Genomic DNA, 18,273 nt, shown 5'->3' with positions numbered 1-18,273 from the left:
ATACCACTTATACCTGCATATGCAGTTTTTGCCTCCCAGTTGATTTGATTCGCAAGAGAATGTCCTACATACGATGAATTTCTAAAAAGGACAGGTTATTGACAAATAAGTTGATGTTACAAGGGTATTAACAATCCCGTTTAAAATTAATTTTATGCCAATCTATATGCATAAAGTAGTGTAAATGACCTTGTTTGCAAAAATAATTTGTCTTTAAGACATTTTAATACAAATTGCTTGACTGTTATTTTCATACTATTTGTCTACGGATTATATTCCATTTATCCTAACAAGACAAAGGGCTTACGGTGTGTGTGAACGGTCGATAGGAGATGCTTACTCCTTCATGGTACCTGACCCTACTCCTGATGATTCCAGGGGTCTTTTTTCGCTCTGATCTTAATATGTAATATAAAATAAGATGTTTGATCTTTATTACTTGTAGTTGTCCTCAACCTTTCATATAATGGAATAAGGAATCAAATTTTTACATGAAAATAGATGTATTAGTTGAAAAAAAATCTTTAAAAATCTTCTTTTGAAGAGGAACATGGCCATAATAAGCAAATTCAATATAATGCAGGAAGTTAAGATTTGAATTTGCTCCAATTATAACCCAATGGGAATAGGGTTAAGTTACAACAGGGGATCAAAGTTTTTTTCTTCAGAATACATGTATATAGGAAAATATTTTTTAAAAAATCTTTTCAAGAGGAATATGGCTATGGTTTATGAATTCAATTTTACAAGTATCTTCAGGAAGTTCAGATTTAAGTTTGCTCATATCAAGACCTATGATGGATAAGAAAGGTTCACAACACGGGGTCAAAATTTTTTCATAGGAATATTTAGGGAAAAACGCTTATATGGGAATGTATAGGAAAAAATTCTCTTATGGGAAAATATAGGAAAACAAATCTTTATATCTCTTTCAGAATCAGCAGGGCAATGATTAGTGCTATTAATAAATATGCAAATATCCTCAAATTATCCACAGTTTATATCGTTTTTGCATAATATTCACATGCAATGCTTTTTTATGTCTTATAATATATCAAGTTTTATGTCTTATAATATCAAGTTATATCAAGTTTGTGCAAATCAAGGTTCCAGGTGCTACAATATGGGGTCAAACATTTCATAGAGGAAAACCATTTAAAATATTCTGTAAAAATATCGGTTCTTTTTCTTTTTTTTTTTTAGACTATACCTTTCCAAGTTCATATTGTTTAAGCATAATATTCACATGTCTTATCATGTAATGAAAACCAAAAAATAGAAACTTATTCCTTTATTTGAAGATTTAACAAACATACCATATTGATACAAATACGCTTTGAAATATAATTCATATAATTCATAGATGATAATAAAATAAATCCACTTATAAAAAGCCAGAAATGCCATCGTTCATTACAATATTTCATTTAACTTAAAGATTTTGAAACTCTATTTATTGCACCATTTCCCACTCCCAATCTATGTGTAATGTGTCACTGCATAAAACAAATACACACTTAAAAACCAAGCAACATGTGATATCACAGTCATCTTCATTTACATAAAAGGCACAAACTGAAACATTAACTTCAATAATAGTTTAACAATAAGGAGATGCATTGTCTCTATAACTACTTATAATAACTAATTATACATAAGTATGTTCAAGTGAATGTTAAAAAAAAGAAAGTATAAAAACTAAATAAATTTTAAAATTAAAATAAATGCAATGATTATTGAAAAATAGCTCATATATTTTGTAAAATGTATATGTGTGTCCAAAGATTTGATCACTTAAATGTGTCTTTAAGGATCCTCTCTATAGACTGATGAGAAAACTTTTTTGGACTTTGAGAAAATTTAAATGCGTAGATGAGTACTTATCAAAATTACCTACTTAATTTTACCCGGGAAAAATCTTCTTAGACAATAAAGTACCGATAAAGAAAAATCGCATTTGCTTACTAAAATCTGGAAAATACATAAAAACAGTTTTGAATTAATCTACCTTGGTCAAATATAATGATTAGAATGCTTGAATTAATCACAAATTATGTAATACAGTGCAATTTATACATGTAATTAAATGCAAATACAGCAAACTTTTTGGATTTCAACCTAGACAGTACCATCATAAAATGTTAAATTTTAGATACTAGTATCTAGCAAAGAGCAGTAGATTTACTGCATGATAAGTAACCAAACATTTAGGTTTAACAGAGCAGAAAACTGATCTGGCGTTTGACATATTGCTATTTAGGCTGTGAATGTACACGGAGAAGAAGGATAGTTGAGATTATCAAGGTTGAGATGTCCAAGGTTTCAAAAACATTTATACTAGTATTTATAGTAAATATCGTCGGGACCATGGAGGTACATCAACATATCTAGTGTTGAGATACCAAAGTTTGCCTGTAATTCAATAAAGATAACTCTGCAATGAGCTAGTCCTGAAAGCTTCGTTTGATGCTGCACCGTGGGAACTGTGCTGACCAGAGCGTTACGGCATCTACATCAACATTAGCGCAGAATGATATATCCAGGAACATCAACTTCTGACATTGGGTCAGGACACTGAAAGCATATTTCACGGATTATGGAACATATATAAAAGAGATGGTCAACGAATTGAAAATATTATGTACAACTTTGTTTCTAATCATGGTTTTTTTTAAGAAAAAAAAAACTGTGCCTTTTCTATTAGAATGTTTATACCTATAGATGTTCTTTAAACAACCTTTATTACAGAATTAATATCACAGTTTTGTACTCTAGTGGAAATGGTGTATAAAACCTGTTTGCAGTATTTGTTAAGAAATTCCGAATTTACATGCACCTATATGTGAGTCATGTATATTTCATTTACTTTTTATTAATATGAAATGATAGCATTGTATTTATTCACAAAGCATTTTTTGGTATATTCTATTCGTATATATTATGATGAGAATTTACATTATTACTGCTGATTAGTAATGTTGAGACTTTTGTTGCCTTACACTTAAAAGAATAAAATGTGATTTACGGAACTTAACTATTAACGTGTAAACTAAACTTTACCTGAAAACACTCTCTCGACTGACATTGCCTGTACCTAAAATGTCTAATTGTTCTAACTTTGGACAATACTTGCAAAAGGCTAAGAGATCTTCGTTGCAAATAGTCCTGTAACAAAGTAGGGAAAGTTAGAGGAAAATACTTGTTTTCCAGGTCTGCCAACAATCTGTTGGAATTCCTGTTGGTACTACTTGAGCTCCATTATTAGCAAATGTGTTTTAGTATTCAAATGAAGCAAAGTTTACCGTATATCAGGTTTTTTCCGCGTGTATCCAATTTACGCTTTGTTAGCGACGATTTCTGAATCGCGGAAAATAAATCAGCGTAAATTTCATTGACTGAATTTTTACATTAAAAATTAAAAGTTATACGTACAAATACTGTCCCTGTTCCAATTCCTTCATAGCTACGTTTAAACAATTGTGAATTTATACTTTCACTATATCTTTGAAATATGGAAAATTTGAATCGCTTAAATTAAATATACTGCTTCAGATTCTGATTCGCGGAAAAACATGACGCGGGAAAAACCTGATATACGGTATTAAACAAAATCTACTTGAAAAGAAGAAATCTCTTGGTTAAACCTTCAAATCGATATTTATATATCAACAATATTTTATAAATCAACAACAACCACTTTCACTTTTACGTTCCCTTTGAACTTGAAATAAAAGACACCACAGAGCTGAACACATCTGTTTCATATTTTGATATTTTACTAGTCGGAGAAAGATACTGATGGCAAACTAGTACCTAAACTTTATGATAATTGTGATGACTTAAACTTTTTAACTCATCAGCTTTCCTTATTTGTGAACCAAAGTACCATTATCACCTGCATATGGAGTTTATGTCTCCCAGTTGATTCAATACACAAGAGCATGTTCTACGTACAAATAATTTCTAAAACGAGGCAAGCTATTGACAAATAAATTGGTGATATCAAGTCTTGTTTGAAGTCAAAATTTCACAAATTCTAAGGTCGATAAAATGATCTAGTCAGCAAATACAATATATCGTTAAGTCAAATGTTGACTGACGTTTTCATTCAAAACGTTCCGCTATTATTTTTCTACTGAAATTATCTAGAGATTTTTCCGTTTACGATCATGACAAGGAGCACACAGCGGGTGTGATGGATCAACAGGTTGCTTACTCCTTCTTGGCACCTGATTCCATCTCTGATGTTTTAGAGGGCTCTCAGTATATTGTTTGAATAGACTTGAGCTTGTTTTTTTTTTATTTTGTTCATATTCTTCATATTTCATCGTTTTCTCTTTTCTTCTCACAATACCCATTTATAAAATTGAAACTAAGGGCAAATATCATATAACCCAAAGGGTATGACATCCTATAGGTAAATGGTCTACTCAATACAGTCGTGTTGTTTGTAAAAAAAAAAAAAGAAACATATTTTTAATCAATAATTTATTATTTGACAAAGTACTGAAATATTGAATATCAATAATTTTGAAGTATGACTCTTAAATAAAAAAAATATTATTTAAAGGGCCAAAATGAAAATTTCTATATTAAATGTGTCTGAAGATACACATACGTGTTAATGTATATGAATATTCTGAGTAAAATTTAGACCCTTTTGAAAACCTTTGAGAAACAGCTTTTCAACTCTTAAATAATAAATTTGTTTTTCAAAACATTAAGTTTTGATTTTTCTTCTACTGTGAAATCGGTAATTTTCATGAGGTCTAATTTTCATTATTTTCTTTGAATGAAGAAATTGATGAATCCATGCCCTCCATGAAATGTTAAAGTTTCAAACTACAGTTACATGATTGTCTATCATCGCTTCTTCAACCATAAATATTTACATCCACTGAATATTTTCTACTTCATTTCTAAAGAAAACCATTGCCGTTTATCAGTTCATGAACAACACTAGGCATATCACCTGTAAAGATTTTTTTATCAGTGGCTCTTCCATCAATGAAACGTACTATGGCGTGCATATGAATAATACAGTAATTAATCTTTATAACCCTATTTTAAATGATTGTTTATACAGATATAAATATAAACAATAAAATATCTTTCTTTGGTTGTTAGCACGGGAATTAACGTAGCTGCTATTGAAGAAAAAATTTACATAACCCACTTACACATTATTTTTCTGCAACAGCTGCGACATTAATTCCCGTACTAACAACCAAAGAAAGTATTTTATTGTTTAAAGCTAATCCCCATGAAAAAACATTTTTTTCATCAAAGCAAGAAAATTTCAATGGTTTCACAAAAATAAGTGATTGTACAGTATTTGACATATTCATACTCCTTTATATTGGCTACAAAGACTAGGACTTACCTATTAGCAGTTAGGTATAACTTCTTAATGTTGGGACACTTCTTTACAAGATCAATGAAACAGTAGGTACCTGCCTTCAAATTTGAACTGAAAAACAGAAATTTATATATAAAAACACATCTATCTGTTATTATTGACTTCTTAATAAAATTCAAAACTTGTCAAAAAGTTTTGATCTTTTTCTTCTTAAGATAGATAATAAAAAATTACAAAGATGCAATTGGATGAATAGTCAGGTTCAAATTTTTGGAGCAAGTTCATTCTAGCATAACTTTAAGCCCAACCTGAACCAGACTTGCATGGATGATGCATCTAGGGATGTACACTACAAGACATGGATTTGATGCACATTTTCTGGATGATTGACTACGTTGTATTTTGGAGCAGGTTTATTCTCAAGTAAATATAAGGCCTAAAATCATGAATGATAAGGCCTAAAACAATGTAGGTCAGATCCAGCATTCAAACCAAGTCCAGTATTGTTCATCCCTGTGCAGTTTAGTCACCAAAAATCATACTTCTAGAATGACCTTGCTCCAAAATCTGGTATCTGAAAAATTGCTCAGTTATTGGATTCCCTATGGTATCATCAAAGGAACCTTGCAACAGTTACTGTAGATTTATTGTGTTTTGTGGGGGGTTTGCTTTATGTAAATTTCTTCAATACCCCTTATCCACGAATTCAAATCCTTTACAAATAATATACTGTAGTATGTAGTTGAGGTCTTTTGTAAGAAGACATTTGCCAAGGAAATCGGGTTCACACTGCCAGCAATCCATGAAAACTGACCCCAACAAATTTAAATGATTCAAATAAGTCCATATTGGCAGAACAATATATACACCTCACTATCAGCCACCCTGCATTTAAACTTCTCTGCATGATAGTAAAGTTCTTAGAAATTAATATTAACATATTTTGATTGTGTACACATCAATTTCTACTACATGTATCTGGTTATTTTCAAATTACTTTCTACCCTCTGATTATGTTCACTTCACTAAATGCTATCTGGTTATGTACATATAACACTTACCACCAGCCTAGATCTAACTCCTCAATCTGTTTACAGTTCTCAGCAATATAGTCTAGTCCAGTCTCTGATATCCTACTCCTCCATAAGTCTAGAGAGATTAGTTTCCTAGAAAATACATAAGAAGTATTCTGTAACTGTGATTACTTTATTAAAAATCAAACTATTATAGTCTTAACATTTTTCTGTAGTAGATTGAGTAATGCATTTTTCTAGAGATGCATGATTTTATCGGTTTACCGTATATCACGATATGTATCCTGATGAAGAGACTATAATACCGGTACTTAGTAAGCAATGATTAATTCCGGATATAATTAATTCTCTTCAAACCTTTGGATTAAATTTACTGGAATTTTAAACAAAAAATATTATAAAACAGTAAAACAATGGCACCCTAGCATCCAAACATGCTTTATTAATATGCAAATAAAAATTGTAACAAGTAGAGTTATGTATTCACAATATATTTCTTTAAAAAATTTGGGAAATTCACTTGAAATCATAGTAAAAATTGCATGTAAAAATATAATGATACCATTTTGGGAAAAAATCATGATATATCGCGATTCAAAATTTACATTAATGAAAAAATGTTTTTGGATTTTGTAAAAATTATCTCATATAAAGGTGACTGAGCCCATCGTTTTCTTTTTCATTTTCAACAAGGGGAACCTGCCATTTACCTTCGGGAAAAATATTCAAAGACAACCTAGTATCGATAAACACAAATCACTGCTGCTTATTTAAACGGGTGAAAATATATGCAAATAAAAGTGTTCAATTAAGGTCAGACGATACGTTCCTCAAATATCTGTTTTGTATATCTTTGTATTGTATGGAAAATATTCGAAATTTTAATTACCTTCTGATTTCTAAACTGGTTAACATTTCTATTTGTCTTTAAAAAATTGAAACAGTAAAATATGCCACTGTTCATCAGAGTTGTGTAGCAGTGGTAGGCATGTTAGTCACAAGGGAAAATGATACTCAGGATTTTTATTGCTAGGGTTTGTACCCTAAGAATACCACATTATCTTTTTAGTAATAGTATAATTTTTGCCGAAAAAAATTTTCCTCAGAAGAGTTTTGTTTGTCATAATTTCAAAAATTTCAATATAGAGAACTTGAATCTATATACTATGCAGTTAATTTAAAAATTGAATATATTTTTTTTTATATATGGAGCTATAGGCATTCAGCCTGCCTTGTACACCCATCTCCTTTCAATATTATTCATTTCTTAAAATTTGACATTGTTGAAAAGGAAATTCAAGATACTTACTTGCAATGTTTCCCCAATATTTTCATAACAATATCTATATGCATTTCACCAATTCTTGTTGAACCTAAATTTAAATGTTTTAAATTTGGAGAAAGCCTGAAAAAAAAAAAAAAGCATTTAAAGAAAAACAACAAATGCCAATTATATGTATACTGTACATGGGCTTATTTTAGCTATAATAATTTGAAAATTTAGCACAAATGTCGTAGACTGAAGTTTGGCACAAACTCAGATTTGCACTTTCAGTATTTCTATTCATATCTAAAATAAAAATCATTTTTCAGTAGCGTTCATGAACAAGCAGTAGTGGAAAACATTGACTATAGAATTACTTCTATTGATTTTTAATGTCAGCATAAGCTGTATTTTGCATCATAGATATTGGTATACAATATGGATTAAGACATTCACATGTATATATTTTAACAACATTTATTTTGCTGAAATTCTTGCCTCAAGACTACTTCAATGCTGTCTCATTTTACCAGTAATCGGGACAGATTATGATATATAGAAAACACTCACTATACAATTATTCCCCCCAAGAATTGAATGTGTTAAACTATATCCTTGTCAGCAAATACAGCCTATCATTTAGTCATATGCTGGCTGACATTTTTCATACTAATTGTTAGGCCATTATTCACACACTGAATTGTTGACAGATTTTTTCATGACAAGGAGCACACGGTGGTATGACCAGTCGGCAGGGGATGCTCACTCCTCCATGGCACCTGATCCCACCTCTGATGTTTTTTGAGGTCCGTGTTTGCTCTGCTCCCGATTTGTATTGTTTTAATAGACTTAGAGCTTGAATACTGTTTGTTATCTCCATATTTCATCCTTTTCAGTTGTGTAGGAATAAAATATGGTTCAAGTTATTGAAATATTTGGTTGTCCTATTTACCTTAAGACTTCCATGAGACTGTATCTCTCTACTGGTAATCGATACAGATTAAGTCTCTCCAGTGTATGGATCCTAGAGAGGTGTGATATAGACTGTCCATCTAGAGACGGACAACTCCCTACATCTAACTCTACAATAGAAAAATATAACTTCTCTATTTCATATAAAGACTGACAACTGTCTACAACTAACTCTACAACAGGAAAGGTAATGCCAACATTACATCTAGAGATGGACAACTCCCTACATCTACCTCTAGATCTGCAACAGAAAAATATAACTGCTCTATTTCATATACAGACTGAAAAGTCCCTACATCTAACTCTGTATCAGAAAAGGTAATGCTAACATTATGTCTAGGGACTGACAAATGGCTACACCTAAGTCTATAATAGAAAAGGTAATTCCAACATTACATCTAGTAACTGACATCTCCCTACATGTACATCTGTCAGATAGCAATACAACAAGTCAGATTAACCTTGTAGAGAGAAAACATTACATGGAGGAAAATGTATAGGACTGGAAATGAAGAAGTGGCACATTGAAGAGAAGGAATCAATACAAAGATAAATGTCAATTGAGGAATTCGTATTGTGGTTTTATTTTATGATCATTGTCTTTTGCCGATATATTTTAGAATGACTGCTATTTATTAGTTAACTATATGCGAGTTAAAAAGCATCTGAAAAGCTCTATATACTGTAAATGTATTATATTTAGCCATTATGATACTGGTTATAGAACAAGTTAGGAATATTTGATTATAATAAGTACATTTCTTAATGTATATACATGTATTCATCTATATATGTGAAAGACATTTAGCAAATGCACTTGATTAAGCAGAAATGCTTTCCACTAAAGGTGATATAAATGGAATACATAACCAAATGTAATACAATTACAATAATTTAAACAGTACCAAAAATGATGTTTGTAATTCAAGTTTTACATTAAAAAGAAACCATTTCTTTTGATTTTCAAGTTTGTAATAAAAGTTTCATGACATGCATCTATAAATTCAAAAAAAAAAAAAAAATGAATTGCACACTTACATGTTCACTGCATTTTACTTTATACCTTTAAGTTTTGGACAATTTTCTGCCACAGCCTTTATAACTTCTCCATTCACAAATTTACATGAAGACATATAGAGAGTTTGAAGATCCCTGCCACATGCCACTAAAAATCTGAAATTCATGAAGAATACAATTATTACTGAAACTTAAAAAACAAATGAATCATGTTCATAAGTCATTGCTATTTATACAATGTACATTACAACTGTTGAGAACATTGTAACTTTGAAAACTGTTGATTTCACTTCTAAGTGGATTCATGGAAATATTTAATAAGATAATAAAGTGCCAGGTTCAAGAATGTTTATTATAGGGGTTTGTCTTGGAACACTTAAGTGATTATTATGTCACTCCAAACAAAGTTGGTCAACATTGTGTTATTGTTCCTCCTAATTTTGGAGATCTTCCAGATGGCTTAGACAATCTTAATACAACTTCACACTCTAAATGGCTATTTTTGCAATAGAAACACAGGAAAGTCATTTTGGGCTGGCATATACTATTGCTTGTAATAGCTTGTAATAGCAAAGTTTCTATATTTTTTTTTCACCTTGTTCTGAGACTCATCATGCACAATACAATTGTCTTAGTTTTTGTACACATTTCAGAATAAAATGCAGTAAATGATATGATATTCAGTGTATTGTCCTGAGTAAATTATGTTTACATGCCTGAAAAAGAATGTACATTCATTGATTTAGTTCAAGGGTAACATGCATTTTGTTGGACTCAAGAGCCAAACAGTTCACATAAGGCTGTTAAGACTTTTTTTTAGTATGGATTTAGGAAACAATTTTTAAAGGTAGAATACATAATACTGTATGTTCTTTGTAATGCCTATGTTTGCCTGGAAATATACTAGGCGATACTGCACAATTCAGTTTATTGTTCAAAGAGAAATATTTACCTTGAGAAAGTACCTGCAGATATAGACATCTGATTTCCTCCACACCAAGATATGTTTAAATGCTGGAGAAACTGACACCTTGACATTAAACTGTCTATTGCAAAGTTATTCACCTGAAAGTAAAGAGCTATGTTCACTTTATGCATAAAATGGCCCTGTATAATGACCAATTAATCAGTTGTCACACTATGTCCAAATTTAAACCTTAGGATAAAGTACACGTGTCATGATGCTTTCATATCATGCTAAAAAGTTCCTTCTCAAAGTCCATATATTGGAGAAAAAGCTTTGCAAACATGCAATGTCTTGAATCTTACAGAAAAATTGTGCACTTGAGTACATTCATACAGATTTTTGATATGAGCCTGATCCTCAATTCAGGAAATAAAATATGTACAATATATCTAAGTTTCTGTATACATGCAGTTCTGTAAGCTCAGAAGTTGGGCTGTATTCAAAATATTTTACAGGGCCAAATACATATATGACCCTTGGTAGACCTTATTAGGTCAGTATTGGCAGAGTTAAATCTCTACCAAAAGAAATTCTGATAACCTTGTCCACAAGATTGTACATTGATTTGCATCACATTGTCAGCTGGTATTAAGGTTTTGAAAAATATCTTCTTTTAACTTGACTTGAGCTACACATGCAGAATGGGGCAATAATTATCAAAGGACCTATTGTTAATGATCATTTCATGTTTATGCACTGGACTTTTTTAGTGATAAGCCAACCAGTTATATGGAAGTTAGCGACTGCTAAACCAGCTTTTATGACAGAACATACCGGTAGTTAATTCCATTCTAATTCATCAAATTGAATTTTCTATATTTTGTATTTTTGAAATCCTCCATTTGTATACTATCAAACTCAGTAGCAAATCAAAATATTTGTGACAAATATTGAACACTTCTGCCTGAAGTATCAAAGTATTAGCCAGTCAAAAAACTAAACAGCTGTACTGTAGATTCCTAATATTACATGAGGAATAATTTCATGAGAAGCACCACTCGTGAAATAAAATTAAATACATGTAACTCGCTTTTTATATTTCTTAAGTGCACATAAAAACTCTTGATTAACAATTAACTCTCAAATCCATATTCTCGCAATTTGACATCAGTCACTACGCGATATTAAGTACATGTGTAAAATAAGGTATCTACTATGTTAGAAAACTGTAGATCACCAAATTTATTGCGACACCTCATTTTCTTGAGATATTTTTTACATTTATACATGGAACAAAATTTTCACAAATTCAGCTTTTTGCTGTATACAATCTATTCTAATAAAAATATAAACAAGAATGCAATTTTCATGAGCAGATTGTCTTGTGTAATTATGCGTAAATAAAGTTCTCACGAATAAAACTTGATTTACAGTACGACACTTACTTCTGTCCAGTGTGGCTGTAAATCTAGCTCCTTATATTGAAGGGAATCATAACAATGCTTATAGAAAAACCTGAAATATACAATCAATAGAATCTCCTTGTATCCTTCTTTTCAAAGAATACAAAAATGTATAAAAAAAACATATCAATGACATTATAAAATGTAGGTTCTAAAAACTATTATGACATCTTTTGAGGTACAGTGTAATACTGGCTTATATGACTTATGTAGACATGAAATTGGCTTGTATGACTTAATTTTACATGATACTGACTTATGTACATGTAACTTACTTTGAAGAAACACTGAATTATATGTCTTACTTGGAGGTGATAATGACTCCTATAACTTACTTTGAGGTGATACAGGTTTTTAAACTGAGTACCTTACATGACTTACTTTGAGGTGACACTAGTTTATATGACTTACTTTGAGGTGATACTGGCTTATACATGTGTAGGACTTACTCTTAGGTGATGCTGGCATATAGATAACTTACTTTGAGGTGATACTGGCTTATAGGATTTACTCTTAGGTGATACTGGCTTATAGATAACTTACTTTGAGGTGATACTGGTTTACATGACTTACTTTGAGGTGACACTGGCTTAGATAACTTACTTTGAGGTGATATTGGCTTATAGGACTTACTTTGAGTTACTTGAGTACTTACATGTTATTAACTTACCATTGCCATTGGCTTAAATGACTTACTTTAAGGTGCTTATATAACTTACTTTTAGGAGACACTGGTTTATATGACTTACTTTAAGGTGACACTGACTTACATGACTTACTATGAGTTGACACTGGTTTATATAACTTTAGCTTGGAGGTGATCATGGCTATTGATTCAGACTTACATTGAGGTGATACTTTTTGAGTTATGTACTTTATATTACTTACTTTGAGGTTGCTTCTGGCCTACATGACTTATTTTGAAGTGATACTGGGATTTTTAAGTTGAGTACTTTTAAATTGACTTACTTTGAGGTGATACTGGCTTTACAGAGGGAAGGGATATCGAGGTAGCTTAATATTAACTGTATGACTTCTTCCTGAAAAAACAAATTCAATTTTTCAATATGGAGAAGCTGTATATGTTACTTTTCTTCATTTTGACAGATATAATTATATATTTGTATTTTCGAATATATCTCACATAAATTTCATTCTGAGGATGATATACTCAATATATAGCAATTTATCTTACTGGCAATTCTTCTATACTGAAAGTATTCCTTTCAACTGCAGTAGTTTTCTGAAATGAAAATTTATTTTTTCATGATACACAATCCATTCCTGATCACTAATTACTGATTTCTAACTTTTGCAATTGAGGAAACGTTCTATGCAAAAATATAATTTAAAAACTTGGTTTGCAGAAAAAAATATTTGTGATTAAAAGGTCACAGAACTAGCAGATATTTCTCAAATAAAAGTTGGTTTAGGTTGACAGGCATTACCTGTTCCCTGAGAGTGAAACTATGGAGTCTTTCCTCTAGTTGACTGATGCCCTTTGAACTTTCACTGGAGGCCATTTCCATGATGTATTTACCATGACAATCCTCGCCATGGAGATAGACAGCATCCAATTCAGTGTAGTAATCACACAGATCATGACAAACTTCTATCCGGATGACACTACATAAAAATTGGATTTCACATAATTCTGTGAATACAAACATTAATTTTTTTTCTGAACTCAGAAAGCTTGCCTTTGTGAAATTAATAATGATGCACAAGTTTCTTTTTTTATTCTTCATTGAATTACTGTAAATTCTGTAGAATTACATCAGCTGCTAATGTATGCATCGCATACAGAATTCACTGCAGTTTCTATTGTGCAAATATTTATCAAGCAAGTATATGTACAGTCAAACCTCATTATCTCAAACTTGATAGGACCAAGAAAATACTGTCTTTGAGATATCCAGGGTAAATACTTAAGGAATAAGCAGTTGGGACTTCCAAATCACTTCGACATATCCATGGTATTAGATATATCGGTGTTGAAGATACTGAAGTTCAACTGTATACATAATTCTCACAAGATAGTACTACAACTTAATTTAGAGATTTATAAATAATTAAACTGCAATTTATTTAACAGATTTGTGAACCAATTACATGAAAATTTGTGCATGCTTTTGTTAACATACATGTAACCTTATCACAATTTATAAGCAAGTTAAAAATAAATCTTACTTGGTAGGGAAATTGATCTCCCTGAGTTGTGGTGAGAAGATTCGAGAATCAGCTGGGGCTCTTTCAGGGGGGCCTTCCCATAACACTTTCCACCTGGTATACAAAGCAATTGCTCTAAAATCTTTTATGTCTAGTTTAACAGCTTGTCTGTTTGCAATTCTTCTCAAAGAATGAGAACAGATTTCAAGAATTTTAAGTAAAATTGGGTAGGAAAGGCTTGATTAAAATTTGAGGTAAATTATTGTGGATGTTGGATTTTTTTCAAAGAATGTTTTAATTTGCATTAAGATAGGACACTCTTATATCAGGACAAAAGGGAGATAACTGTGAGAATACAAATAACTGTAAGTGCATATGTACATATGTATGAATTTTATAATTAAGAACTATGAATGCTAACTCTCTGCCTACATTTTACACCCATTTCATTCAACATAATTGGCAATTTGGTCATTGAACTTTTTTGAATGAAAAAAGAGTACATTAGCAATTCATTAATAATAAGAATCAGTGTCAAGTAGTCACTTGCTCTTTTTATATGGGGGGAAGAAAATGATATTCATTAAAATCAGGTATTAAACATACCAGATTTTGTAATACTCGTGGATATGGACAAATGACCCTTAAATCTTTCCAAATGTTTAACTTACGTAAAATTAAGTGTATAAGGTTGATAAAGCTCAATTTTTTATATGTATGATGTCATTTGAAATTCATAATAAAATGGCTATTTTTTGCTTTTTTATGTCTATAAACATAGTTTATAATTCCCATATAAAAAATTTATAAAATAAAAATTTTACATTTCTGTGAATATAAACACAGAGGCACAAAATTTTATTTAAAAAATGACAATTTTTGCTGTTTCCCCCCTTTTCTTGGATAAACATATGTCCACCCACCCCCTTCCAGTTAATCAACAAAAGCTTTGGTATGAATCTGTTAAATAACAATTTATAATACATATAACATCAAAAAGGATTTTTTTTTTTGGTTTCACTGGGGAGGGGGTATGTTTTAAAAATATTTCCTATTTTCTGTCAACTTCTTTAGTGAAAAACACAACTTTTACCAAAATTATAGAGTTAACTCTTTTTGTTTAACCAAATAAGTTATGTTTTGTGAAAATTCACATGCATACAATGTATCTTAATATAATTTAATATATGAAAAATCGCTTAAATATGTTAATTTCTGAAAAATTCAATTGGAGGTAGGCAGACAGATCTGTAGCTTACTGGTCTTAAAACATTGGGATGGACAATCAGAGAGCTACTGTAACAGTGTCACCCATTGAAATTGTAGCTCTCCTCCAAAAAATATACTGACTGACCAGAGAGCTACAGTGCCAGTCCCACTGAAAAAATGTATATTTACTGTGCACAAAAAAGTGTGTTGTTCCTCAGTTTATTTCTCCACCCTATTGTATTCTTTTACTATTTCCACAACAAAACATTCCCCATAACTGTTGTTAATAGCCCTCCTTGGCCTGAAATTGAGACCATAGAAAATTTGGCCTATTTATACTACCATTTTGGGTGACAAGACAATGCGGTTCCAATGCACTTCATGCAGATTGATATAAACCATGAGAGTACATGTATTTGATAGTCATAAGAATTTTTTGAAATCAAGCTTTTGTGCAATTGAGGTAATAAATTGAAGAAATGAATTCATAACTGAGCGCAACTTTTTGTGTGCAATAAATATGCAGTTTTGTTTTTTCGATGGGTGGCACTGTAGCTCTCCTGTTTTCTATGTAAATTTTTTTTTCAGAGAGCTACAGTTCTGCAGCTAGGTAGCAGAACAATACTTTTGTTCACAGATCTTTTGATAAAACACATGTACAGCTAGAAAGTATACGCTCATTGATTATAACTGGTTCAATCAATGAACACATTTATTCAATAATCAATTGATTATATTGAAAAAGTTATTCTAAGATCTTGCTTGACGTGTTAATTTGTTAACTAATGTACCTGGCCATTCCTTTGTCCACATCAGTGCCTGAGGAATCACATGCGAGAATTCTGACAATAGTTCCTGGGTTATATGTCTCATAAATGTCAATTTTTGTGGGAAATACTTCATATTCAAATTCCAACTCTGGAAAAAGATGCAATGTTCTAAAATAATTTGTTTATAATAATTACGATCTGCTTGTTAAATGTTTAATGTTCGAAGCTTATAAAGATAGGGTACAATGTAGCTACATTGTATGCTTTTCTGGGGTCATAAAAGTTTAGACCCCAGTTACTTTAGTAACTTTACATATGTTAACAAAATCTTATAATGTGTTGCACAGTTAAATTACTCTATAAACACACGTGCATTTACATACATGTACAGTATATATATATAATCTAAAATCTAAATGTGTAGAAACTCAAAATTGGTATTTTAAATATAGATACATGGTTTGTTTCTCAGACTGTATATAATGATATCTACCAATATAATCCTGGCTAACAAAGTTTGGTGGTGTTCGCTTAAACTTCCGCCTTCCAGAAGGAGCATATTTCCACCATGGCCCATATGTTCTCTGTTGTCAAAAAAATCAAACTTATAAAAATGTATGCATTTTTAAAAATTTTTAAATGCTTTTATAGTTAATCATTTATTTCAAACAGTATCAATTTGTGTTAAACAATGTTTCTTCTTTCTGTTCGCAACACAAGAGTTAGCTGAGTTAGTAATACAGTTGAACTTTGTTATCTCAAACACTGATATCTCAAATAACAAATAACATGTATATCTCAAAAAATCAGATGGAAGTCCCTACTACTTTTTCTTTATGAATTATATCCTCAGTATCTCAAATACCTAAATATCCTAAAGTTTTCTTCTTGGTCTCATTGAGTTTGAGATAACAAGGTTTTACTGTATACTTATACAGTAAAACTTGGTTATAGCAAAGTCCTGGGGACCAGTGAATTTACTTCGCTATATCCATAATTCATAAAATGAATTCGTATAAGTATATATAGCGAATTCCCAATACACATTTTCCTTCAAGTATTACTACCGAATATGTTAGGGAAGCAATTATCATGATTATAATATTCAATTCAATTCAATTCAATTTATTGATTCACCAAACATGTTGGCATACAACCATGTTACAAACAAAATGAAAAATACAGTGTGTTTTCAGATTACTAAAACATATACTCAAGTACATACATACATGCAAGTGTACAAATCAGTGAAGTCAACTACTTTTACAACTTGAAGTTATACATAATCATTATGCAAATAGTATAAACAGTATAATATGGACAGAGATAAACTAATTAATGCATTAAATATATATTATTGTGCTCTATTTTTAGAACGCAATTCAAAACATTCATGTAAAAATTCGCATAGCCTTCTAGAATGAACTGCATTGTCAGGATTACAAAACATACCTTGGATAACTAAGGTTTTATTATGAATTGAATTTTATATACAAATCCTTAACAAAAATAAAGTCAGTTCAATACTTCAGATTTTTAGATCTTTGAAAATTCGTTATAAAAGATGTATTAATTACATTATTTTTTAATTTTTTTAAGAAGGCGGGGGGGGGGGGGGGTATATCCTTTTTCTTTTTAAATGCGTATTATTTTTATCCTAAGTTCTTCAATACTCACAAAGACACAGGCTTGTGTAAAATCCCCATAACCTGGGTAGATATTACATTTCCCAGCTAAGTTAGAAGCAGTATAGGAAATAGATGTCTCACTTCCATATTGAGAACTGAAGTCGGTGACTTCTAGAGCAAACTGAGAGTGGGGTTCCATAACAGGTTGATTGCGACTAAAAATTTCACAACAATCTCGCCACTGTCTGGGGATTTTCAGCGTCATTCATGCAAATTCATCTTTTTCCTGTAGGTTACGGATTTGTTTACAAACCTACTTTCTGTTTTCAGAAGATAGTAAGTTTAACAATAGTTTCGATTTATTTTTTCCCCATAGATGAGAAAGAAATTCTCCTAAATAAGATGATTTTTTTGTAATTTGGGTTTAAAAAATAAAAATCGCAATTCCAAGTTGTTTTACAAAAAACATAAAAATGTGAAT

General features: G+C 30.9%; 1 protein-coding gene and 1 long non-coding RNA gene across 2 annotated transcripts in view; one reads left to right on the top strand and one right to left on the bottom strand.

The window, feature by feature from the left end:
* Nucleotides 1-18,273, top strand: part of LOC133194186 (uncharacterized) — a 161,206-nt gene that overhangs the window by 77,810 nt on the left and 65,123 nt on the right. The window lies entirely within an intron of this gene.
* Nucleotides 1,296-18,098, bottom strand: LOC133194180 (F-box/LRR-repeat protein 4-like). Its single transcript, XM_061330185.1, has 16 exons — nt 17,842-18,098; nt 16,658-16,748; nt 16,186-16,312; nt 14,207-14,299; nt 13,465-13,642; nt 13,212-13,259; nt 12,986-13,056; nt 11,999-12,068; nt 10,599-10,711; nt 9,693-9,802; nt 8,610-8,739; nt 7,703-7,798; nt 6,421-6,525; nt 5,384-5,470; nt 3,061-3,165; nt 1,296-2,574 (listed from the first exon to the last, which is right to left on the bottom strand). The coding sequence occupies exons 1-16, from the start codon at nt 18,055-18,057 to the stop codon at nt 2,445-2,447; spliced, it is 1,770 nt and encodes a 589-aa protein (XP_061186169.1). The 5' UTR covers nt 18,058-18,098; the 3' UTR covers nt 1,296-2,444.

The sequence above is a fragment of the Saccostrea echinata genome, unplaced genomic scaffold (genome assembly GCF_033153115.1).
Source record: "Saccostrea echinata isolate AGI-Se365-2 ecotype Australia unplaced genomic scaffold, CSIRO_AGI_Sech_v1 ptg000028l, whole genome shotgun sequence".
Classification (NCBI taxonomy): Eukaryota; Metazoa; Mollusca; class Bivalvia; order Ostreida; family Ostreidae; genus Saccostrea; species Saccostrea echinata.
Note: the sequence above shows the minus strand (reverse complement) of the source record. Positions and strands in the feature narration are given on the sequence as shown.

Excerpts from the sequence above, each read along its gene's own strand:
- LOC133194180 (XM_061330185.1), bottom strand. The coding sequence starts at position 18,057 with ATGACGCTGAAAATCCCCAGACAGTGGCGAGATTGTTGTGAAATTTTT. Across the intron at positions 13,643-14,206 it reads GAGATCAATTTCCCTACCAA|TGTCATCCGGATAGAAGTTT; the intron begins GTAAGATTTATT and ends ATTTTTATGTAG. Across the intron at positions 5,471-6,420 it reads GAGTTAGATCTAGGCTGGTG|TTCAAATTTGAAGGCAGGTA; the intron begins GTAAGTGTTATA and ends TCTGTTTTTCAG.